At 44.0% G+C, this 26,199-nt stretch overlaps 1 protein-coding gene across 2 annotated transcripts in view; it reads left to right on the top strand.

The window, feature by feature from the left end:
• LOC124805175 (ankyrin repeat and death domain-containing protein 1A-like) overlaps positions 1–26,199 on the top strand; it is a 683,180-nt gene that overhangs the window by 433,091 nt on the left and 223,890 nt on the right. For both annotated transcript variants that reach the window (XM_047265662.1, XM_047265661.1), the window contains exon 4: positions 3,859–3,957. In XM_047265662.1, coding sequence (XP_047121618.1) covers positions 3,859–3,957 — 99 coding nt within the window. The remainder of the gene's footprint in view (positions 1–3,858; positions 3,958–26,199) is intronic.

The raw sequence follows: 26,199 nt of genomic DNA, 5'->3' as shown, positions 1-26,199 counted from the left end.
ATCAACTTCTGCGTTTTTATGTAACCAAATCAACTACTTTTGATGCAAGTGTACTTCACATGCTCAAACATCATATATATCGTTATTTTGTACTCAAAAGAACGTCCTTTATCGTGATCACATGCAAGAGTTTCCTGTTATTATTGATAAATGCAAAAGTTATTTATGAATAACAGAAAGATGTTTCATGTAAATTTGACGAAATATTAAAGCGATGTTTCATGAATTCCTGTTTTGCGATATCCTTTTTATTTTACCTTTTTATTGAGGAAAATCCGTTTTCTAGCGCTACATGAAAAATCTGTAATGTTTTCTTTATTTTTACTGTAACGTCCCTCTATTTCATATTATAAAGCAACAATTTCCGAACAAAACCCAATTAAACACTGACAATTTCAATTTTGCTATGAATACAATTAATTTTTAAGTAATTAATTCTCATTCAGTTTCTAAACAGTTCACTGCTTCCGATTTCTAGAAGAATCTTGCAAGAGACAGATCGCATGCCGGCCGCGGTGGTCTAGTGGTTCTAGGCGCTCAGTCCGGAACCGCGCGACCGCTACGGTCGCAGGTTCGAATCCTGCCTCGGGCATGGATGTGTGTGATGTCCTTAGGTTAGTTAGGTTTAAATAGTTCTAAGTTCTAGGGGACTGATGACCACAGATGTTAAGTCCCATAGTGCTCAGAGCCATTTGAACCATTTTGAACAGATCGCATACGCAAACAAAGCAATTGTTAAGAGGTAACGCCCAACTGGTATGCAACACACCTAATATACAGGTAACACAGGTACGACCTTAACTTACCAAAGCTGTAGGAAAATTACCGTAGTCTAGGTTTACTTGCGTTATTCTACGATAGCCTACCGTAGATTTCCAACTCTATTTATCACTGTAGTGAAGTAACCAACGCAGCAGCGTCTCCTGTAGATGAAAATTCATAATAATTACCGTCTTTTCACTTAACAATACATTTGTAACTGTGAATATTAAAATGAGTACCACTACCACACGACTAAATTGAGGGCAAACATTCAGAAACGTTTGTACAGAGTTCGAGTGGCGCCTGGGGAAAAAGTTAGCTTGAGTTGTGAATTTCTAAACGACGTACAGTGTAAATTATGTGATTTACCGATAGGACCGGTCCAGGCTGGAATAGACAATCTTCAGAATTAAAATACGCAGAGTAGAATACATTGGTGAGACAAAACATTATGCCTACCTGCTTTGCAGCGTGTTTTTCCACCTCTAGAATGCAACACATTAGCTATTCTGTGTGGCATGGATTTGGCGAGTCTTCGACAGGCCTTCTGGAGGTACGCAGCACCATATATCTGCGTCAGGGTAACGCAGATCTCATAAATTAAGTGCCAGTGGTAAGTAGGGGCGCATATGAGGCACAATGGCGTACACGTATGTTCATTTGGTTTCAGATCATGTGAATTTAGTTACAAATCAGGTGAATTTAGTGGCTAATATATCACCGTGAATTCAGTGTCATACTCCTGAAACCAATGCAGCATGTGTGAATAGGACAGTTACCAGCTAGAAGATGCTAGCACAGATGGGCAAGACATCAGTTATGAAGCAGACAAGTGGCTCTCAGTGATTTTGATGTAGTACACAGTTTTCATGACGCGTTCGATTACTACCACGGGTCCCATGGAAGCCCAGATGAATGACCCTCTTTTCCGTGGCGCGGCGCATGTTTCAAGCAACCGTTCGCTTAGGTGACAGCCTATGTTTACGTGACCATCGACTTGAAGTTACAGGAAACTGATTCATCCGCTCAGGCGCAACTTGTCCATTCATCACCAGTCCAGTCTCGGTTATCCCGTTTCCACTGCAACTGTGGACGACGATGTCTTGGTACCAAACTGGGAACACCCAGGTATTGTCGGATATGAATGCACACGTTGAAAAGTGTGAGCTGATCAGTGCGCTGCGAAGCATTTGTGCCTGCACAAGCAAAGTACTTTGTCGTCAGATCTGCCGCAAATCAACGCCTATTCTGCTTTAGAGTCAGTCCCTGACCTCCACGTTCTGTTACCTGTCGTGAATATCCAAGTGCTTGTCGTGTTCACCCTACTACGACTTTCCATCAATGTTCACGACCGTTGCATTCGAACAGTCGACAGGGTTCACCATTTCCGATATGCCTGTTCTCAAGTGCGGGGCCATAAAAATATGCCGTTTGTCAGTCGCTTGTGTCAGTGCAATCCCCATTTGTGACCCGTATGAATGATCTCCCATGCGTTTCTACTCCTATTATTTATAATTCTTACCGCGCCACGTGTTGGAAACGCCACCATTCATTCTCACTGTGGGAACTGGTCGTAGTGTTTTGGCCCACATTGTAACTGTCAGAGCATGACAGCTTGAGGTCCTGTCAGCTGATGCCGGTGACATGAATCGTAATCGGAATATTTTTCATCTGAAGATGATCTGGATGGGCCGAAACCGATATTATCAATGAAATACAGTATGTTTCCAAAAGATTCATCCACTTTCCCGCGGCTGCATTTACTATATGAAGACAGAATGTTGGGATGAATTTTAGTGAAGGCGTCGAAACAAAAATCCAACTTCTCCCACATTTGCCGTTTCATGCAGTTTTCATGCAATTTTCTACTCACCCACGCGATGCAAGGAGATGCTGGAACTGTCTGCCATTGTCTTCCACGCATTTCTGACATTTTCTCAAGAAATTGCGCATCACACCGTGTAATTCTCTTTGAGAACTTGAATAAATTGACTCGCAGGTATTGTCCTTGAGGTCGTGTAAAGTGCGCGGATTTGTTGCATACTCTTCATCTTTTAGTTTTCCCCACAAACATAAATCGCATTGGGTTAATCTCGGATTCTAGCAAGTCAGATATTGTTGCTAGTGAGTCTGTCATGGAATACATCGTGAATTATGACCTATGAGCCCTTGCCGAATCATGTTGAAAAAAAAAAAAAAAAAAAAAAAGGGGGAAGCTTCGTTCTCTTTCACTCAGTTCGTTTAAAAACAAATGCAAAATATTTTGCACGTATCTTTCACTGTTAGCTGTGTCATTAAAATAAGTTGGACCTGTTGTTCTGTCACCGCTAACTACCCACCACACTCCTATTTTCTGATCTTGAATGGGTTCCCCACGAAGCAAAACAGATTTATAGGCACTCCATCGTCGACAGTTTTTGGAATTAACAACCCGTGTAAATGGAACCGAGTCACATCTGAAGACAGAATGAGGTAAGGATCTATTTCTGTAGTTTCAAAACCCGTTCGGAAAATCTATTGCTGTGCGCATGATCAATAGGTTTAAGATCTGACACTGCTGTTACTTTGAAGAGTCTTAGCCCACGTAACTCAACAGCTCTCCGTGTATAGGTGCAAGAAGTTCGTATCGTATACAAACACTCGTTCTGGAATGGAATGATTCGGTATTGCCACTGTTGCGTTCAAAGACTTCACTCATACACACGTGATGTTTATTTCACAGTTCGAATGACGCTGGCCGAAAAGGTGGGTAGTTTGGCACCAACAGGGAGACGCGGGACGCGTTCGATCAGCCTGCGCGGTTCTGATGCCTGGCAAACACAACCCGATGGCGGGTGCGGTCATCAGATAAGTGGAATACCCTGTACATGAAAGATATACCATTGTAAAATCGGATTGTTCTCCTGGGGTTTTGTATCCTATGCGTAAGATAAAATTTACCTCGAAGATCCATCCTCTTGTATGTAGAAGGTATGAATGCGGATGAATCTTTTTGAGAAACACTGTACTTGATATAGAACGTATTTCATTTAAATAAAATGTAAACAGAAAATTGCGTGTCTGCCTTTTAAGGTGGCTGTGCCTTGTCTGTTGCAGTATGGTCGGGCTCCCATCCACTGGGCGGCCTCCCGAGGCAACACGGAGATCATGGAGATGCTCATCGCCGCCAAGTGTGACATAGAGGCCCGAGACAAGGTACGCCTCTCTTGTACACATGTACATCATCTGCCAAGCCGTTTTAGATATTAAACTCAGTGAGGTCGAACAATCAGCGCGTTGCTAGGCAGTGCCTTGTGTACCTAGCGTTAAGACTCCAGTGTATATTTGTCACCCACTTGTTTTACAACCACTTACAGATCGTACATGGTCCTAGATTTAATATGAGGGGCGTTCAGTAAGTAATGTGACGCACTTTTTTATGAAAGCAGGTTGGTTTTATTCATCATTCCAATACACCATATTATTCGCCACACTTCAGGCTACTCAACCCTATTTTTCAACATAATCTTCTTTGAAACGACAGCCTTACGACACCACACTGGCAGGTCTCGTATGCTCGCATGATACCACTCTACTGATCGACGTCGGAGACAACGTCCTGCTGTATCAGTAAATTCGCTATCATCTACGTACTAGTCCGCCCCGATGGCTGACTGATCAGTGTGACGGACTGCCGTCCTACAGGCCCGGGCTCGATTACCGGCTGGGTCGAAGATTTTCTCCGCTCAGCGACTAGGTGTTGTCTTCATCATCATTTCATACCCATCCGGCACGCAAGTCGCCCAATGTGGCATCGAATGTAATGAGACCTGCACCAAGGCGGCTGGACCTGCCCCACAAGGGGCCTTCCGGCCAATGACGCCAAACGCACATTTCCATCTACGTATTGCTTCGTGCGGAGTGCGTCCTTCAATGGGCCATACAGACGGAAGTTGAGAGACCCGGAACATAGGATGCATGAGGGAGAACAGTCCAATGAAGTCTTGAGAGCTCCTCTCCGTTGCGCAGACTTGTGAGTGGCCTTGTGTTGTCACGGAGAAGTAGAAGATCGTTTGCATTTTTGTTGCGACGTACACGCTGAAATCGTTTATTCAATCTCCTGAGGGTGGCACAACAGACTTCCCAGTTGACAGTTGCACCATGATGGAGCACAACAAACAAAATACTCTTTCAGACTCCCAGAAGACCCTTCCATGACTTTACCGCCTGATGGAGCGGTTTCAAAATTTTTCATCAGAGGGGAGGTGGTGTGACGCAAATCCATGGACTGCGGCTTTGTTTCCTGTTAGAAGTGATGAACCGATGTTTCATCGCCTGTGACGTTGTTCGACGAAAAATTGTCATGGTCAGCCTTGTAACGTGCAAGCAACAGAAGGTCCGTCGTTTCTCCTTATGGTCTTCTTTTAAGCGGCGAGAAACCTGGCGGGCACACACCTGAGTACCACAACAGGTGGACAAGTGTGTCAGCACTACCAGCAGAGACATCCTGTTGCATAGTAAGGTGTCTGATTCTGACCCGTCGATCACCTCGTATGAGAGTGTCCGCGCGTTCCAACATTTCAGGAGTCGCAGCCATTTGCGGCCGGCCGGCATGCGGGAGATTGGACAGCCTCGCCATCGACTTAACTGCCAGGTCTCCGTCGACATACTGCAAGCGCCTATGAATATCTGTGATGCTCTGATTTTCCACCAAAACAAAAACGATGATAGCTCTCTACTTGGAAGCCACCTCTGTTACGGATGCCAATTTGAGGCTACGTATAGCGCCTCCAACTATTGAAACTTCGTGAAGCGGGAATATTCCACGATGCCTAGAACCAGTTCCGCGCTTTTTCAACCGAAATTTGCAATGAAGAAATACGTTGCACTACTTATTGAAAGCCCTTCCTACTTTATAATAAGGAACCACTCGTGAGTAGTGAGTAATTAATATACAGTTAGTAGATAACCAGTGAGCTGTTGTATTGATTATACTTAATTTGAATGACTGATTCCGGAGTTCTGCGATTTCAGCTTCTGACGTACTTGTGGCAGCCCAATTCAACCGAAACACTGAGTTACATAAAGTAAACCAAAATATAACTAAATGGAAAGTCGATGGTACTACTGTCGTGTCGTCACTTACTTTTTCTTTCAGCTATCATAAAACTTCACTAGCACTATTTTTCGTCTTTGCATTGCGTGCAAAGAAGGACAGGCATATTTCACGCTGACTGTACCACTACTAATCTTCGATGTGGCTACATTTTGCATCACTAGACTCCTATGTACTTCAGTGTTCCGCTTGAGTTGGACTGTCACAAGTAAATCTCAAAATGGAGTTACACAGTTTCGACATCGATCACGTGAGCTAATAAAGGAGAAGTATGAAAATAACGCCTTCACTCAAAAATTTATTTTTACAGTTGCATTCTTAGTCGGTAAAAATGGAACCATTATATTTGTCCGTCTCTCTGTTAAGAACCCTTTTTCTCAGAAACGGACAGCCGTAGCGTGTTAAGATTTACGTCACATACTAAGATCTACTGTCCCTGGGAGGTGTAATAAACGTTAGCTTCGAAGTTAATTCACTCAAAAGAGACGGCCATTTACGTTACATACTTTGACACTCATAAACTCACTCATCAAAACCTAAATGGCACTTCCCGTTGATCTAGAACCATAAAATTAGGCAAGATGCCAGGTTTCACAGTACAAAAAAAAGAAAAAAAACGTTAATTTGTAATTATAACATAAAATTTTCTTTTTTGTGATTTGTTATCAAATGGCTCTGAGCACTATGGGACTTAACATCTATGGTCATCAGTCCCCTAGAACTTAGAACTACTTAAACCTAACTAACCTAAGGACATCACCCAACACCCAGTCATCGCGAGGCAGAGAAAATCCCTGACCCCGCCGGAAATCGAACCCGGGAACCCGGGCGCGGGAAGCGAGAACGCTACCGCACGACCACGAGCTGTGGACATCTGTTATCACTCTGCCTCTCCGTCCGTCTGTTAGACCACTTTAAATTTTAAACTTAAAATTAAAAAATTCTAGAAAGTCTTGCAATTCCTGGCACCAATATTTTGTCGGTATCGATACCGCAAAAATCGTCGAGATTCTTGATTCCCGGCATGCGTTAACTACCTATAGAGGGTGATCAGAAACAATCTGAAGAGCTTGTAAGGGTGTTGCAGCGTAGGCTGTGCTGAGGAATAATTGCTAAGAAAAAAATTCGATACGGTGGGCCGATTCCGAGTTAATTAAAATTGAATTCAGGCAATCAGGCCCTTGCGGGCGCAAATGCCAGCGGCTCGCCAGATACGATTGGCGTCAGTTGTTCTCATAGCGTAGATGATAGCGCACGAGACTGCTCAACCTTTGGCTCGTGTTTGATCCACCGTACCGTCCCATGGCCAATTTTCTATCGCCCTCATGTTTCGTTTTAAAAAACAAAACAAAGCACACCTTTGGCGAAACTGACTCTGCTGTAATTTGAGTACACAACGACCAGATTGGCTAACGTCAGTGCTAATTAATTCAGAATCGGCGCAATATATACAACTGTATATACGAAGACAGTAACTTGTTCGCGAAAGAACAGTTACTGTTGATGACCGTGGAGCTTTTCCGTGGAATAAATGATAACAAACTGACAACCTCAGCTCCCGACAGGTGTTGTTGATATACCTCGATGTGGACAGCTGAAACTGTGTGCCCCGACAGGATCCTGCTTGCATGGCAGACGCTCTATCCATCTGAGCCACCGAGGACACAGATGAATAGCGCGACTGCAGGGACTTATCCCTTGCACGCTTCCCGTGAGACCCGGGTTCGAGTCCCGGTCGGGACACATTTTCAGCTGTCCACATCGAGGTATATCAACAACACCTGTCGGCAGCTGAGGTTGTCAGTTAGTTATCATTTATTCCAGGGAAAAGCTGCACGGTCATCAACAGTAACTGTTCTTTCGAGAACAAGTTACTGTCTTCGTATAATAGTTAAAGGCGACCCAGCCATTGACCTTCGTCTGTGCGAATGCGCACAGGTTGCCCAAACTCTTATGGGAATCGCCAAAGCGTGTGCGAGTAATGAGTGGGTGGGCAAACGTCCGTAAGGTACAATACATATGTAGAATTGTGGACGGTTGGGAATGCGAGTCTCACAGGAAGCGTGCAAGGGATAAGTCTCTGCAGTCGCGCTGTTTATCTGTGTCCTCGGTGGCTCAGATGGATCGAGCGTCTGCCATGCAAGCAGGAGATCCCGGGTTCGAGTCCCGGTCGGGGCACACATTTTCAGCTGTCCACATCGAAGTATATCAACAACACCTGTCGGCAGCTGAGGTTGTCAGTTGTCATATACAACTGTATTCTGAACGATTTTACCTCACCACGGTGTACCCTGTCACACCCTTACTAATTTTCCAGACTGAATCTGACAACCATGCATATATAATTAGACTAGCTGTGGTACCTGGATTCTCTCGGGAGTTGATACGAGATTGTTTGGTAGTTGGAGTAAAAAAACTTTAAAGTACGTATAAGAAGTAAAAAAAAATTGAAAACATATTACAACTATTTACAATATCTTTTTATAAACAACATATTTCATTTTGTTATCCAGGGTATACGTGTGCAAATTTTTCAAATCTCCTACTCGAGAGCAAGCTACGTGTAGTTCACGGTGAAAAAAGCGAGAGTCTTTGAGGCTGATGCAGCAACATTTTAAAGTTCGTGCTTACACATTGTTAATTGTAAAATTATAGGCTAATTTGATTGGAAATTGCTGTCTTTTAAATTGGAATGGCATTTCAGCAGAGATCAGTGATATTCTGGGAATAAATAGCGTATGTCCTTTATACTTTCAAGTTACAATTTCGTCTTCAATGATGTTATTCGACAGTTGTTTGAGGATCATCCTTGTTTTATTACATAGTTTTGGTGAGATGAGACTTTTGAGTAGTATGATCAGAGATTCAGTTTTAAGTCGAACGCAATGTAGTGACATTCCTGGCTTTTGCAAAGAGTTTAGAAATTCTGTAGAAAAATTTCACACATTTTCAACGTTTACGTTCGTGTCGATCGATCTGTATATTTTATTTTCATCGGGTATTTTCTTTCGAATATATAAGTCGATATCGTCTACGATATTATTTTTAGTTGCCAAAATTGCCCTTTCAAACAACCAGTCCGGATTGGTATGATTGTGAACAATGCTTCGATAAATTTGATCGGTGAGTTCGTTTTCAGCATGGCTATGTTTCAGACATCACCGTTGAGGCCGAGCGGTTCTAGGCGCTACAGTCTGGAACCGCGCGACCTCTACGGTCGCAGGTTCGAATCCTGCCTCGGGCATGGATGTGTGTGATGTCCTTAAGTTAGTTAGGTTTTTCACGGTAAATGATGACAGCCAAAACAGTTGCAGGATAAAGATTTATTAAAATTCTTGACCTAGGTTTCGGTATATAAAAATATACCTTCACCAGAAGCAAAAATACTAAAATTACATCCTGCAATGGAGATTAATAAAACAATTTTGCCAAAAGGCGTCGTCAGTAGTTAAGACATATCTCCATTTTTACAACATGATTATGGACACAGGGTCAATGCGAACACAGTTTAGCATCAGTACTTCGCCTATGAACTATCGTGACGAGAGTGTGAAAGCACTAGGGCAGATGGTTTCACCGAGAGAGGGCACTTGTGGTACGTTTAAAATCTTGAAACTTAGTTAGGTTTAAGTAGTTCTAAGTTCTAGGGGACTGATGACCTCAGAAGTTAAATCCCATAGTGCTCAGAGCCATCACCGTTGAGTTTAATGAGGCCGGTCGTCCGGTTAGTTGAATATGCGCCTTAGGATATTTGTCAAAGTTTTTGGGCAAAATGTGCTGTTGTTTCGTCTTTCGATAGTTCAACACTGATAGTTTTTGTGAGTCGCGGTATTTGTATATGTGGCCAGAGATGTGATTTCTTCTAAGTATGCATTGATCGTGCCTGATGGTGTTGGCTTGGTGATAACTGGAAATGTTTGTCGAAATTCCCCTGAGAGTATGAATAGAGCTCCTCTCATCGCCTCAGAATTTCCTAGCAAGTATCGTAGTGTTCTGTCCATGGCTTTGGGAGATTTTTTATGCACCATTATGCATTCGTCCCACAAGATTATTTTAGTCTGCTTTAAAGGTTCACCCCGTCCAGATGCCCCTAGGATTTTACATAACCGGGATTGTTCTTCGGCTGATCCCAGCGGAGGTTCCAGTCCTCCCTCGGGCATGGGTGTGTGTGTTTGTCCTTAGGATAATTTAGGTTAAGTAGTGTGTAAGCTTAGGGACAGATGACCTTAGTAGTTAAGTCCCATAAGATTTCACACACATTTGCACAATTTTTTGTTTGATTGTTCAAAATGGTTCAAATGGCTCTAAGCACTTTGGGACTTAACATCTGAGGTCATCAGTCCCCTAGACTTAAACCTAACTGACCTAAGGACATCACACACATCCATGCCCGAGGTAGGATTCGAACCTGCGACCGTAGCAGCAGCCCGGTTCCGGACTGAAGTGCCTAGAACCGCTCGGCCACAGCGGCCGGCTGTTTGATTATTCCTCGGGTATATTCAACGGAAGTTGTTGGGTGGAATGGGCAGTTCGTCCTCCTTCCGTAAGTGTGGCTGCAATGCCGGATGATGCCAGGACAAGTGAGATGGGGTGTTTAGCACGTATTTCCGCCTGTAGTAGATTTATTAGAAACGTTTTCCCGGTGCCTCCTGATGCGTCCAAGTAAATAATTCCGCCAGTGTTGTTGTCGATCCTGTCACCATGATAACGCTGTAAATTTCCTTTTGGTTATCATTGAGAAGTGGTTTGTTGTGAGCAATGTACTGAAGTAGTTGCCGGCCGCGGTGGTCGAGCGGTTCTAGGCGCTTCAGCCCGGAATCGCGCGACTGCTACGGTCGCAGGCTCGAATCCTGCCTCGGGCATGGATGTGTGTGATGTCCTTAAGTTAGTTAGGTTTAAGTAGTTCTAAGTCTAGGGGACTGATGACCTCAGATGTTGAGTCCCATAGTGCTCAGAGCCATTTTGTACTGAAGTAGTTCGTTGATGTAACTTTTCATCTTTGTAATTTCAAACTTTAACACATTGGTAGCATCTTTTCGTGGTTCATGCATCCCAAGTTGTACTAAGTTCTAGCTGATCATTGCTAAACATTTATCTTCTAGGCTAATGAGTGTTTCATTTGAGATGTCGTCGTTGAATTCGGTGTTGTACAGTTATGTCACTGCTTGTGTTTTCACTGTCCACAATTACAACGGCGACTTCATCTGTCTGAGGGGCATTAAATCGACATTCGTGTTCTCCAGGTGGTCTTTTGTTGGCTCGAATTATAGCGATTAGAAATCATTCGGTCTAGAGCAGTTTTTAATATGTCAATCAGTTGGTTGTATCAATCGTGTAAGGTCCTCTGTATAGCTCAGGTTACTTCTCGACTTTGTCCATTGATATTTGCGCATCGTTGGTCGATTCCTGTTCCTTTATTTCCGATGAAATATACTTGCAGAAATTTATGGTCTTCGTTAGGAAGTGGTAGTAATGATCCCATAATGTGACAGATTTGTCCTTGGATGGAAAAAAAACATAATCGATTTCTTCTCTGTTTGTATAGGTCGAAGCGTTAGTCTAGGTAATAATTGGGAAGCAGGCGTTACACCTTTTTATATTTTAAAGAAACTGTTTTGGCTCTGGAGTTTCGCAGGTCATATAATGTAAAAATTCCTGCGGACGTTCTTCCGATGGTGGTAATGGAATTTTTCCATTTTTGCAACAGAATCCTAGTGTTTCTCGACTGAACTTTTTGGCATTGCAAAACTGGCTGACGTTATCCATTTTTCCAGTTGCGACGTGTTTGTGTTTGTTACATTCTTTCGTCATTTGTTAGGGTGTACTGTTTACATGGTAATAGGGTGATATTTTCATGGTTGGCTTGAGTTCGCAGTTTTGTATTATCAGATTATGTCGCAATTCTTGATTCTTCAGTCCGTTCACTTCGTCGTTCTTCGATTTCTCTGCCTGTCACTGTGCCCATTCTCGTTCGTCGGGAACTTGAACGTGCTTCACGCTCTTCTCCTGGAGTGGTGGTCTGGGGTGCCGTTTCATTTCATAACAAGACACCTTTCGTTGTAATCCGTGGCACCCTTACAGCACACAGTACGTCAACGATATTCTACGCTCCGTTTGGTTGCCCTTCGTGTAAAGCCACCCTGAAACTAAATTTCAGTAAGATAATGCCTGCCAGCACACGGCGAGAGCTTACACTGCGTGTCTTCGTGCTGGAAAAATCCTGCCTTGGCCAGCAAGTTCTCCAGATCTCTCCCCAGTTGAGAACGTTTGGAGGTTATTGGTAGGGCGCTTGGATCAACACGTTATTGACTTGATCAACTTATGAAGCTATTTATTTTGAATAAATCACTCAGGTTTTCTGAAAATGTAATCATTTATTTGTCTGTACATGTCCATCACATCTATCGATTTCCATACTTCGTGGGCAACGTTTTCTATTTTTTCTTTTTTTTGTCTTAGAGTGCGTACATTTCCGATCATTGGCTCTTTACATCTAAATAATTTCATCCCCAAAACCGTAGGACGTGCTGCACGTATGGCAGCATTCGCGCATTCGCTTGGTTATATACTGTACTATGTTTTTAAATTTCTACGGTAAACTTTAAGACGCGACAGATCTCTATTTGAACAATGATTATCACGCAACTCCTGTCTTCAGTCGTATCGTGTTTGAAGTACAGTATCTAACGTGTTACAGCCTGCCGCGTCTACTAATTCACAAAGCGGTGTAATTTACTATGCAGTGGCAATTCTTCCGTCGTTTTCACGAGTACGGCGTTTATGAAACTGACCTTTACTGAGACATGATGGACATCGTTACACGCGGTTTTGTGTGTTTACGAGTACTGATACAGAACGAAAGCAGCAGGAAATTGTGTGATATATAATTCTGCGGTTATCGACTCATCTGTGCCGGCCCCTTTCTGTTTTAGATCTGAATGGGATAAAACGTAATGTTAGGCAGCCTAGCTCGTTTAGAAATTTATGGGCATATGGTACACGCGATTGTAATCTATGTTTCAGAAATAAATTATATTTTCTTTAGAGTTACTGCAGTTAGGTCTAGATGTGGTAACGGCGCCTAATTATGTTCTTTTCCGCTTTAATTGTTGGCGTACAGTGTTACACTTTTATGATGTTGTTTACTGGTGTATCAATTTCTAAGTTTTAGGATATTTGTTCATATCTAAGAACTACACATACTTGTTGATTTCCTACTCAGTAGGCTGTCAGACCACTTAATATGTAATACGTAAAAGTTATCTTTGCAGATCTCTGTTCTTTTTGTCATGAGTTTCGTACATGTCATCCCATCTAATAACATAAGGAACATAAAATTTTCTTTTCGTCAGATTTCTATTACGGAACGCGCGAAGCAGTACTTACCAGCTGATACAGTAGTATTTGAGACTACCAGATTTCAGACGTTCCTGACCCACATCTCGAGCTTTTAATCGCTTGGTACCTTTTATAAACATTACAGTGATCTAGATTTTAATATTAATAAAAGATCAGCCCACATCACGTGAATAAAATGCAGTATTTTGTGTCTCTGATAAGCAAATTAGAAAGTTGTTCGAATTTCTGAGGGATTCCTCTCATCGCTCCATATCGGTACGTACATGTATGAGTCAACGAAGACAAGGCATTCGCAATGTACACTGAGGTGCCAAAGAAACTGACATAGGGATGCGTATTCAAATACAGGGATATGTAAACAGGCGGAATACGGTCGGTAACCCCTATATAAGACAAGTGTCTGACGCAGTTCTTAAGTTACTGCTGATACAATGCCAGGTTATCAAGTCTTTACGTGGTGTTATGGTCGGCGCACGAGCTGTGGGACCCAGCGTCTTCAAGGTAGCGAACAAGTGGGGATTTTCCCGTACGAACATTTCGCGAATGTACCGGCATCAGGAATCAAATAAAACATCAAATCTCCGACATCGCTGCGGCCGGAAAAAGATCCTGTTAGAACTCGACCAATGAGAACTGAAGAGAATCGTTCAACGCGGCAGAAGTGCAACCCTTTGGCAAATAACGGCAGATCCTGTAAGAACTCGACCAATGACAACTGAAGAGAATCGTTCAACGTGGCAGAAGTGCAACCCTTTGGAAAATAACGGCAGATTTCAGTGCGTGAAACATTCAACGAAACATCATCGATATGGGCTTTCGGACTCAAAGGCCCAATCGTGTATCCTTGATGACTGCACAACAAAAAAGCTTTAAGCCTTGCCTTGACCCGTCATCACCGACATTGGATAGTTGATGACTGGAAGCATGTTACCTTGTTTGGGCGAGTCTCATTTCAAATTGTACCGAGCCAATGGACGTGTATAGGTTTGGAAAGAACCTCATGAATCCAATGACCCTGCTTGTCAGCGGGGTACTTTTCAATCTGGTTCAGGCTCTGATATAGTGTGGGGTTTGTGCAGTTGGAATGATATGGGAGTATTGGCGCAAGGCCAGTTATACCCGAAAATACTGTTATCCAAGATGGCGGCGATGACGCCATCCAAGATGCCGGCCGTGACATCATCTGATGACATCAACCACAATAGCAGATTTTGGCAGGAAGTTTGAATTTTTGCAGGAAGGTAGGTCAATTAGGCTACCCCACTAACGTAACCCACCTCACCTCCCATTCACCAGAAAATGGCGGGATATACAAATTCCATTGGGATAATGCATCACACCATAGTAATTTCTCCTAACCTAAGAAAATGGTGTGAAAGAAAGGGCGCTTGGACTACCTCCACTAACTTAAGTCACCTGACCACCATGTCATCCTAGGAAATGGTGAGGGGGGGACTCGACCTGTGCTGGACATAAGTCTTTATTATTTTTCATGCACCAGTCTCTATTTAAGCAACTAGAGGCAGTACCACCATCCAGGAAGTTTGCCATGATGTCCAGACTCCAACTGACCTAGTACTGCTACCAGAGGGTGCTCTCATCCATGATGTAATCCAAGATGGCCACTATGACGTCGGCTGCTGATGAGAGTAGCATTATCCGAGATGGCAGGAAACAGTGTCTTCACCATGAGGTGTAGACCCAATGGCTACCTGACATCAGCTGATGACACAAATACAGTTTTTCAAGATGGTGGGAAACAGTGTGTTCGCCAAGAAGCCCAGGTCCAGCACACAGCACCACCACCAGAGACCACAGTCATCCATTCTGTGATGTAATCCAAGATGACGTTCTGGGTGGGGGAAATGGGGGGAAAAGGACTCTGCCTGTGCTGGACATAAGTGTTTATTTTGCAGGCAGTGTCTCCACCACAAGATCTAGAGTCCAAATGACCTAGTACACAGGACTACCACAAGATCATGCATTCTAGAGAGGGAAAAGTTGCTACAGGTCAATTTTTCAACTGTTTTGTCAATTTGCATCAGTCACGTGAAATAACTAGCATTCGACTGGTATACAACCACGTCTTCTGTATTTGATTTAAATCACTGTCTACTTGCACTCGTTAATGGCAAACTTGTTGGTCATCAGAGGACTTCCATCTCATGTATGATGAAACATGGCACTTTCCTTTAAACGAACTTTGATTTATGCATTGAACTCCATCATCCTGTCGCATCTTGGGTGTAAAATCGAGTCTTCAGGTTCATAACTAAGTTAGCGATAGGTGGCCGTGAGTCACTATAATCCTCATGTATACACTTGCCTGACAGATGTGCTATTTACAGAGATAGTGGCGGAATGACTTGTAATTATCACATGTCGGATGCTGCTGCTATGCGCTTATCTGTTTCCTTGTAAGAGGTATTCGCTGTTACTAACGATCATTTTATATAGGACTGATGCAGGCATAGTATAATTTCCGAGCTGTGATCGGATGTGAACAGTGGGCGCTATACATCTCCAGAAAGCTATATCGTACTCGTATGTTTTAGGGAAGTAGTTTTTTCGTTTCACCATTCGATAATATACTTTGTAGTAGTGAAACTGGGAAGAAGCATCTACGTCACCCACTTGAAATATATTTCTTACTTTGGAATATTAACAGCGCATCTCGAGTAATCTTGGGCACTTGGATGGGTCAGGACTAGGAAAGCATTCAGTCACGAGACGTGATGTGTAGCGGCCTACTTCTGGTCGGTTGCAGATTGAATCAGTAATGGTGCTGCAGGGTGGATTGGTCAATGACAGTTTGAGGAGGGTCTCTCACTCTCTAATTCTACCCCAAGACAGTGAGAATTCTCTGTGACTCCCATACACACAGAGACAGATCGTAAATTAAGCACTATGCTCGAGGTGTTAGAAATATGTAGAGCACTGTCTGATATACTTTGATGGTGTATGTGTTCGAGAATTAACAATGAGTGGACATACTGCAGAGTCATCTTTCCACATTCACAATGATACTAGCAAAGTGGAGAAGGGGTGGTTTAGCTATGATACTGAAACTGGGAAACATGCTGTCACATCATTGGTCAGTGTTGAAATTACTCTAAAATTGCTAAAATTGTTTGCACTCTCAACTGAAAATGCCTATTGTTAGAGTACATCGTTGGCGTCTTTTCCACCCAATCTGTCCACTGCATGCTGTTGGTTACCACATAATGATTGACTGACATCGCTTGTTTGAGCTGGAGAAAGAGTTTTGGTGGATGGACAACAGCTTCTGGGTTGGATAGTCCAGAAACAGTGACCGCGTACCTGACTACAATATGTTGAATCAGTCTAAATGGAACGTAGAGTCATCAGCTATTCCATAACTATGACAGATAAATTTTAATGTAAAGCTCGTGAATCACTTTCGGATTGTAGTTTGGAAACCAACCACAACGCTGCAAAATTCCGCCAATTTGCTTATGTTGTAACTCTCTTTTACTTAAAATCATCCAGTGTTTGTGGCGTGTTACGGTAGCCACAGTAACAATATGATTTACATTGTACAATGTCTAGTTTTCTGTGGCAGGCTGAGGATCTTAGCGTCTTATAGGTCAATTTAGGACCAGATACAGACCTCAAAGTTGTGGCAGAAAAACAAAATGTTTTGCAGTGTTCAAAGATTGTTAGAAAACAATATTTCAAACAATGGCACAGTGTGACAGGGAGTGTCTCTTGCGACTCAAAGTATAGTCTGTAGGATACGGCCAGCCTCCTACAGTATGGGTGATGAAACCATAAACTGACTTCTGCAATGAATCAGAAGCTGTATATTAAAAAGCATCGTCCCGCATCGGCACTATCAGCAGTTTGACAGGTGAACTCGATGATGGACGGGGTGTACCGTTAGGAATGCGATTCTGGGAAGTATTGCAAAAATTCTCTCTCTGTGCCGGACCCACATCACAGCAACGGTGCCTAGATGAGTTCTGTATCAGAAGTAGTTAGTGGAGCTTTTATAGCTCGTAATTTTTTTCTGTTGTATGGTACAGAATAATGATGATAGCATGTTTGGTGATAGATGTGATGGATGCAAATCTGATTCGGTTTGTAGTATCTGTATCTGGTCTGGATACACACCACATGAGCGCATCAGCAATCGTAAAATACACATGCTGCCCAGAGGTGTCTCCCATATGGGACTGGTGTGAGTGCATGTTGGAGTTGTGTGACATCTGTATAACACTCAGACAACTTTAACTGAATACCCGAAAATAGAAGTAACTGTCACTTTTCCACTGCAGGTAGCAGCAGCGTGAGAGTCGCGGCTCGCACTGACTTGTGTCTGGTGGTGGCTCATGGTGGGGTGGATGTGCGTGCACTCTTGGAGCGTCTATGCTCTGCAAATAGGTCTTCGCTCCCATCCAGTTACTTCAGCAACGGTGTCTAGCTGATCACATATTCTGAGAGGAATTTCTCAGGTGTCAAGTATGAAAGGGATGTCGCCACCTCATGTTTGCGGGCATCTGTGCATGGTTTGAAAATGCCGGTGGATCTCGACTTCTGGGAATATGTGAAGTAGCTTTCTTTGCAACCCAGCAAACGGGGCTGGCGGGTGGTGCGTGCATGTGTCTGTTGCATTATTTTGCGAGCAGGTCTGTAGGCTGCACTATGCGTTATTTGGAGAGTTTATGAGTAGTGAGCCTGTCTATATATTAGTGTACTGCATTATTTAGGAGGAGTTTTCATGTCTGTACTGAAATTACTTCGGTACTTTAGGAGTTGTTTGCGTGTCTGCAGAGCGTTATTTAGAATTAATTTACAGACCTGTGGGCTGTGTGGCATAACACCAAATGTGTCAGAGCGTGTGTTTTGTAACAGTGTGATAAATATACTACTATAATTTCGTAGGCTTCCGCTGCCAGAGTCAGTCGACATAAAAGTTTTCTGGGTATGGTACTGCGTCATAATGTAAAAATTACTGCTGCTGCAGAAAAACCAACGTTTCGGCCACGATTGCAGCAGCCTTCTTCTGGGTCTAATGGTGCGTTCTAGCTGTGAAGTGTCCTTTATATTTTGTTGCTAGTGTTCACTGCGCATGCCATTACATCACAATTTTAAAAAGGTAGTTTGTTTCATTGGTCACTTAAGGAAGAAGGAGAGGGAACTTTATTTTAATAGGTTATTGCGGAGGATGGAGAACGTGACCTCTGTTGTCTATTGGCTCTTGTGTTAAGTACCATGACTGGTGGTCACCGTCGAATGAGAAGTTGGCTGCTGTTTACCACCTGCTGGACGTCGGCCGCGCGGCGGCAGTTACTCGCCGGTAGTGCTCGTGCCTCCTGTTGACAGTGCGGTCTGTTGGGCTCCGATTGCTGGCAGCCAAGATGGGGCAAGCCTGAGTCCATCCTCCCTGTTCATGTTGTTAGGGTGTCTAAGTATTTCGATGGCCTCTCTGATTTTGCATTTCGTCATAATTGGCTGCTTGGTCAACACACAGGCTTCGCTGAATTTTACTTCTTTTCCACAGTTTCGCTGGTGTTCTGCCGCTTCGGATTTGTTGTGTTGCTCTAGACGAATATAACGCTCGTGTTCCCGAATGCGCGTTGCTATTGGCCTACGAGTTTCGCCGATGTATGCCTCTCCACATCCGCATTCCACCTTGTAAACGCCTGCAGTGTGTAACGCAGCCACCTTGTCCTTAGTGGAGCCTAGCACGTCCTGGATCCTACGACCACTATAGAAGACAGGCTGCTCCCCAACGCGGCGAAGTTGTTTGCCTATTCGGTCAGTAACGTTCTTCACATAAGGTAAGCGTACTGTTGGCTGCAGTTTGTCTATTTCTTGCTTGTCTTTCTTATTTGTGTTCGTCGACAAGGCTGTGTTTATCGCCGGCCAGAGTGACCGTGCGGTTCTGAGCGCTACAGTCTAGAACCGAGCGACCGCTACGGTCGTAGGTTCGAATCCTGCCTCGGGCATGGATGTGTGTGATGCCCTTAGGTTAGTTAGGTTTAATTAATTCTAAGTTCTAGGCAACTGATGAACTCAGAAAATAAGTCGCATAGTGCTGAAAGCCATTTGAGCTGTGTTGATCCACTTATGGCTGTAGCCATTGGCTAGAAAAGTTGTGCTTAACCTTTCAAGCTCAGGTGTGATGTTTTGAGCATTACTTAGGCGCTGCGCATGGATTGCCAAAGAACGGATGGCAGAGTTCTTCTGCCCTGGGTGGTGGTAGGATTGAGCGTGCTGATACCTGTCTCATGTCCATTATAATTATCCGGGCTGTTATGCCGTGGTCGGTTGATGAATTTTGTCTCAGTTCCCAACGTTTCGTCTCCGACTGCGGGTGACATCTTCAAGGGGGTCCGTAGGTCGATGGAAGGTCCAACACACCCACTGGCACGCAACTGACTGTCTGTATGTGTAGGCTTGCGATATACTCTGTGACCCATTGTGCCCTCCGTTCTCCTGTACACCTCGACGTCTAGAAATGGGATAGCACCATTCTTTTCTACTTCCAGCGTGAACTGTATCTTCCCGTGCATATTGTTCAAATATTCGTGAAACTTGTGTAACTCCGTTTCACCATGAGGCCATATAGCAAACGTGTCGTCCACGTATCTGAACCAGCAACGTGGGCGTAAGGGAGCTGAACCAAGGGCCGTTGCTTCAAAGGCTTCCATGAATATGTCGGCTGCCAACGGAGATAGGGGACACCCCATTGCTACGCCGTCTGTCTGCTCGTAGTATTTTCCTTGCCATTTGAAGTACGTTGAAGTCAGGCACAACTCAACCAGGTCACATATGTCTGGCGGGACATGCTCCTGAAGGATGCGGATAGTTTCATCTACTGGCACGTTCGTAAATAGTGATTTCACGTCAAGGCTGACCATGACGCGCAGTGATCACTAACAACAAAACATAAAGGACACTGCACAGCTGCAACGCACGCAGGGGAGGGAGGATAGGTTAGTGGAGGTAGCCCAATTGACCTATCTTCCCGCCAAAATTCAAACGTCCCGCCAAAATTCAAACGTCCCGCCAAAATTCTCCATCGTGGATGACGTTATCATGTGATGTAACGTGCGCCATTTAGGATGATGTCATCGTCGCCATCTTGGATAACGGTACTTTGGGGTAGAACCGGCCCTGCCTCTGCTTATGGGACTATGATACACCTGGAGACGACTCTGACAGGTGACTCGTATGTACGCATCCTGTCTGATCACATGCATCCTTTTTTGTCCATTGTGCATTCCGACAGACTTGGGCAATTCCAGCAGGACACCCCACACCTCCAGGAACGCTACAGACTGGCTGCAGAAACAGTCTTCTGAGTTTAAACGCTTCTACTGCCCTCCAAACTCCCCAGACCTGAACATTATTGAGCATATCTGGGATGCCTTGCAGCATGCTGTTCAGAATAGATCTCCCCCCTCGTACTCCTACGGTTTTATGGGCAGTCCTGCAGGGTTCATGGTGTCAATTCCCTCTAGCACTACTTCAGACATTAACTGACTCCATGCCAAATCGTGATGCGTCACTTCTGCGTGCTCGCGGGGACCCTACATGTTATTAGACAGATGTAATAGTTTTTTAGGCTCTCCAATGTAGAACAAGTAAATAAACTGAGTTGCAGTTTTTGCTGTGTCGTAAGTGACAATGTGGCTAACTATCGAACACATGCAAGCAGTTTTTAATGTTTTGAATTGGCGAATTATTACACTTCCCTTACAGGGCTTCGAAGAGAACTTCACCGACATCATACGTGTGGAAATACACCAAATAACCAAATAGTAACTAGTTAACAGCGCTGCAGACCACTGCCACGACGTCGAAAGAGGAGGTCCCACAGACTTTTGCACCACATTTAAGCAAACACGTAACAGTGGTTCGGCTCCTGAGCTTAGCTCTGTGCTTGATGCCCGGCAGACCCTGCTCTGCTGTTGTAGCGATCAGACAACTTACTAATGAAGCTATTCAGACTTTCACAATGTACAAGGCAGTCGTAAAAGTGGATGTCGGTCTCGTTTATGAGAAATGTCGTCAGAATATTAGTACAACATTTAGATTGTATCTGAAAAATATCCTGATCGTGCCACGGCCTTGCGATCTGCCTTTACAGACATGTTATAAATCATTTCAACTATAAGGGTGAAGAAAAAAATACCCTGATGAAAAATATCAGCAACTGATGAGAGTGATGAAATTAAGATTTTAGCTGAGGTAACAAAGAACCCACGCGTTAGTAGGAGGCAGCTTGAATAGTAGTCATCTGTAACGCATTTCACCCATTCCACTTTACTCTATGCCAACAGCTTCGTGACAATGACTTGCAAAATCGGTTACACTTCCCTGAACGAACTCTATGAAAACTTCAAAGTGATGTGACTTTTCTAGGCAATATTTTGCTTATGATAGGAGCATCGTTTAGAAATCATGTGCAAATTTCGTGATGGTTGCATCGTTCGTCCAGGAAACTCAAAATAGCCTGTAAGGTCACAAGACTTAACATCCCTGGACTCCCGTTGGAAAAATAAGAAGAAAGGAAGCACCAACGATTCCAGAAGACAAGAGAAATACCGACAGGTATAGATGAACACGTTGAATTTACGTGTTGTTTTTCCGTGGGGAATCGGTGTATAGCATGAGCTAATGCACAAAGACAATATTTTGAGCTCTTGAAATGACAGTCAAAATGATAAAACCTCGAAGCGTACCAAAGTTTCGTGTCTGCTTATATTTGGTCCAGTACGGCAGACGTTGGTGAGTCCTCTTCTCCTCGCGAAAGGGCAGTCACTTGCAGCGCTTTTATATTGTTACTATTTCATCGGATTGCACACTAGTTATGTCACTGAAGCCTTTCTCGAAGGCCTGTATGGCACAGAGAAAAAACATAAGGTTACCCCAGAGAAAAACTGGATAGTGGAATAACGTTAAACACTACTTGCGAATGGAGGAAGATTCACCACATTATATTTTTGAAAACTACACATCGATATATTTACTGTTTCCGGTGTGGCCTGGCTTAGGTACCTTACCCTGTACAGCAACGGTTTAACGTTTCTCTAATAAATGCCATTTTGGCGACTGATATTTCGGCCAAATATCGACCAGCCATCGCCTTTTTTCCCCGTCAGTGCTGCACAGAAATTCCACATGCCAACGAGCACATCACAAATAATTTTGTATCTTCTGTGCGTAGAACACAACACTGCGCTGACGCACCTACGTGCAGTTCAGTGCCTGCGACCACGGCAATACTTCAACTGCAGGAGAAATGGGACCAGTTCTGGACTAGAAACTTACTCACCACCGAAATAGCCAAACGATCGAAGAGAGCCTCGAGGCGCAAATATTGTTCGGGTGTTTAAAGATATCGTCGTGAAGACTATGAGAGTACAAAAGGATTCCCTCTGCTATGGAATGCTACTTCATAATTGCGACAGTTCGTAGGTGGACTGCTACTATGTGGCATACTCACCTGCCAGTTTACTGTCAGAGTTGTCTCCCTCCGCCAAAATGTTTTATTTTAAGGGATTGGAGGCTCGTATTTTATTCTTTCACCTCTGATACATCAAACCTGAGTGGAATTCCAGGGTTTACAGCGTGGACGTGGAATAGCATTTGCTGAAAGAACTAGTAAGCGCTCGGATAATTTCTTGTCCTAATCTGCTGTTTTCAGATGATAAAGTAATAACACCTCACAGTGAGGAAGACAGCCAGCAAACAGTCAATTGGCTAAACGAAATGAACGGGTACAATTTTAAAAAATCCTTGCAAATACCAAAATTTCCATGGTAATGGAAGGAGTCGCATGGCGTTGTTGGGTGGGAGACACCGTGAGATTGGTTCAGCCACTTGATCGGAATGGGTTTTCTTCCTCCACGAGTAATGGCCCCAACCCGCGGGACCACACGGACGTGTGTTAAATGTATCTGTTGAGTACAGGAGACTACACTACCAGTCATATACAATGAGGGAAAAAATCGCAACACCAAAAAATTATTAATGTAGAGTAATGAAATTTCGGCAGTACATTTGTTTAGGCAACATATTTTTCAATGCTTGAAACTGAAAGACCACAGATTAATGTAAGCACGAGATACGCCATTGAAAATGTGAAAAATACTGATAAATTAATAACCGGTTAAACTGCCAAAAATTTGAATGCAGGCATGCAAAAGTGCAGGCACTGTGTTGTACAGGTACCGGATGTCAGTTTGTGGGATGCAGTTCGATGCCTGGTAACTCTGATCGGCCAGTACTAATGCTATATGTGGACAGCACTGGAGTTGTCATCCAATGGTGTCCCATATGTGCTCGACTGGGGACAGATCTGGTGATCGAGCAGGTCAAGGCAACATCTCGACACTCTGCAGAGGATGTTGGGTTAGAACAGCGATATTTGGGCGAGCGCTATCCTGTTGGGAAACATTCCCTGCAATGCTGCCATCCATGAACAGTCGAATCACCAGACTGACGTATAGTTTCGTAGCCAGGGTGCGTGGGATAACCACGAGAGTGTTCCTGCAATCAAATGGCTCTGAGCACTATGGGACTGTTGAGGTCATCAGTCCCCTAGAACTTAGAACTACTTAAACCTACCTAACCTAAGGACATCACACACATCCATGCCCGAGGCAGGATTCGAACCAGCGACCGAAGCGGTCGCGCGGATCCAGACTGTAGCGCCTAGAACCGCCCTGCCACCCTGGCCGGCGTTCCTGCAATCCTACGAAATCGCACCCGAGGCTATAGCTTGGTTGCAGGCCCTCAACTGTCATCCATCTAACCAACACTCGGCCATCATTGGCACCGCGTTAGACCCGTCTTTCCTCAGAAAACAAAACAGACTTCCACTTTGCCCTCCAATGAACTTCCGCTTGACACCACTGAAGTCGCAAATGGTGGTGGTTTGTGGTCAGTGGAATGAATGCTTCAGGGCATGTGGCTTGGAGCTGTGCTTGAAATAACAGTATTTGTAACAGTTATTTGTCTCGCAGTGTTGCCAACTGCTGCTCAGACTGCTGCTGCACAAGCAGTACGATGCGCCACAGCCATACGCCGAGCACGATGGTCTTCCCTCTCGATAATGCCACGTGACCGTCCGGAGCCCGGTCTTCTTGCGTCAGTACCTTCTCGAGAGCACCGCTGCAAGCACTCATGAACAGTGGCCACGTTCCTCCCAAGTCTTTTTGCAATATCACAAAAGGAACATCAAGCTTCTTGTAGTTTTATTACAAGACCTCGTTGAAACTCAATGAGGTGTTCTTAATGGAATCTTTGGCGGCTTAAAGATATTCTTTACTGGCATCAACTCACCACGTCCAATCTGAAAGGTAATTACCGCTCACGGCCGTTACAACAGGTATCCAAAGCAAACCTGATTTCAAACTGATAGTGGCGCTATTAGCGCCACATCTTATCTGACTGGTGCGAAATCTGAACAGATATCATCTTTCAGCAGTTGAAACATTGTAAGGTGGTGTGGTCTCTTGACCTTCATTTCCTACATATTCCATCTCCGCAATCGTATTCTGCACATCAAGACGCTTCAGTCGAACCCAAACTCGATAAGATACAGTCAATTTTGTCTGAATTCATGTAAGCGATATGCAAATCTAATAAGTAAATCACAAGTGCGCACTGAGATTGAAAAAGTCGAGGCTGGCGTACACAACATGACGGCCACAGGAATTTTCGTTCTAAAGAGGAAACCAGCCCGCTGGGAAGCTCGTCGCTTCAGAGGGGTGGGTCTACAACATACCTACTTCGGCCGAAGCGACTGCCCAGAGAGAAGACAGCTTTTGCCAGAGCGAAGGGATAACAACTCCCGTGTTCGACTTAAAAGCAAATTCCGCTACATTGTGTGGGAGCATCCAGAAGACGCATTTTTTCACGGACCAACTGCGTAGTTACGGAGTTCTCACAGGAGGACAGTATACACCTAACGGAGATGCTACAGATTTCCGCATTGGTCGACTCAAACGAAACAACATTCTCCCGTTTAAAAGAGCAACGCTAATTGGCGGAATATTTCTGACACAAAGAGTGAGAGGAGTGAGGGAAGGCAGTGAATGATATACCCTTGCAACTTTCCCAGAAAAAGGGCCCATTCCGTTGTCGCTCTTGGAGTACGAACACGTAACGAGAGCGAGTGCGCTCATATGTGTACACAAAGAGCGAGGAAGAAAGTCTCTCCCCAGTACTTCACTGGGAGAACACCTCTGTCGTTGGCGAATCGGAGTGACACTCTATATTGAGTCGCTCGCGATTAAGCGTTGTTCACTGTGCTGGCTGACACACTTATTGTGGTGTGACCGTGGACAGGGTACTAGTTAAACGCCTGTGAGCGAGTATTGAGTGGCATCGCAGTGGACTGCTTATCTGACTGGTGTACCAGGCCAATACTAAGACTAGAGGTGGGTAGGAGTCCTTGACTTCATCAAGGCGTAGGGAGAGTTTGACTGGCGAAGGTCAATCCAGACCAAAAGAGATAATTGTGTTATCTGTCAGCAGCGTGCGACGCAGGCAGCAGTCGTCGCAGCTTCCGGTGTTGTGCGCCACAGTATATGCGAGCCCCATCTGTCCTCCCTAACAGTACACCCCACTACATTTCTCATCCGACAGCCTTGACTGTACCTAGAAAAGTTATTCAAGTGTTGTAGGCGTGGCACTCAGCCATTCTGCCGAGTAAATAACATTCTTAAAGAAAAGGGAGAAAAGAACCTTTCCATAACTTGTAAAATAATAGCATTCCTACCTATAAGAGGCAATCTACTGTTCCGAAAAGAACCCAGAAATTTATTATTATTTTATAAGAAAACGTTTCACTACATACATCAGAATTTTTTGTAATAAATAACATTTTTCATTCGTTTAGTGTTTTTCTTACACTAACTAGCAATATTCCCATATACGACTATTCCACTAGTTATGTAAGAATATACAGAATATTTCTGTATCTTTTCCTTACAGCGGACGAC

The sequence above is a fragment of the Schistocerca piceifrons genome, chromosome 7 (genome assembly GCF_021461385.2).
Source record: "Schistocerca piceifrons isolate TAMUIC-IGC-003096 chromosome 7, iqSchPice1.1, whole genome shotgun sequence".
Lineage (NCBI taxonomy): Eukaryota > Metazoa > Arthropoda > Insecta > Orthoptera > Acrididae > Schistocerca > Schistocerca piceifrons.
The sequence above is the reverse complement of the archived record's forward strand: the minus strand, read 5'-3'. Positions and strand labels throughout refer to the sequence as shown.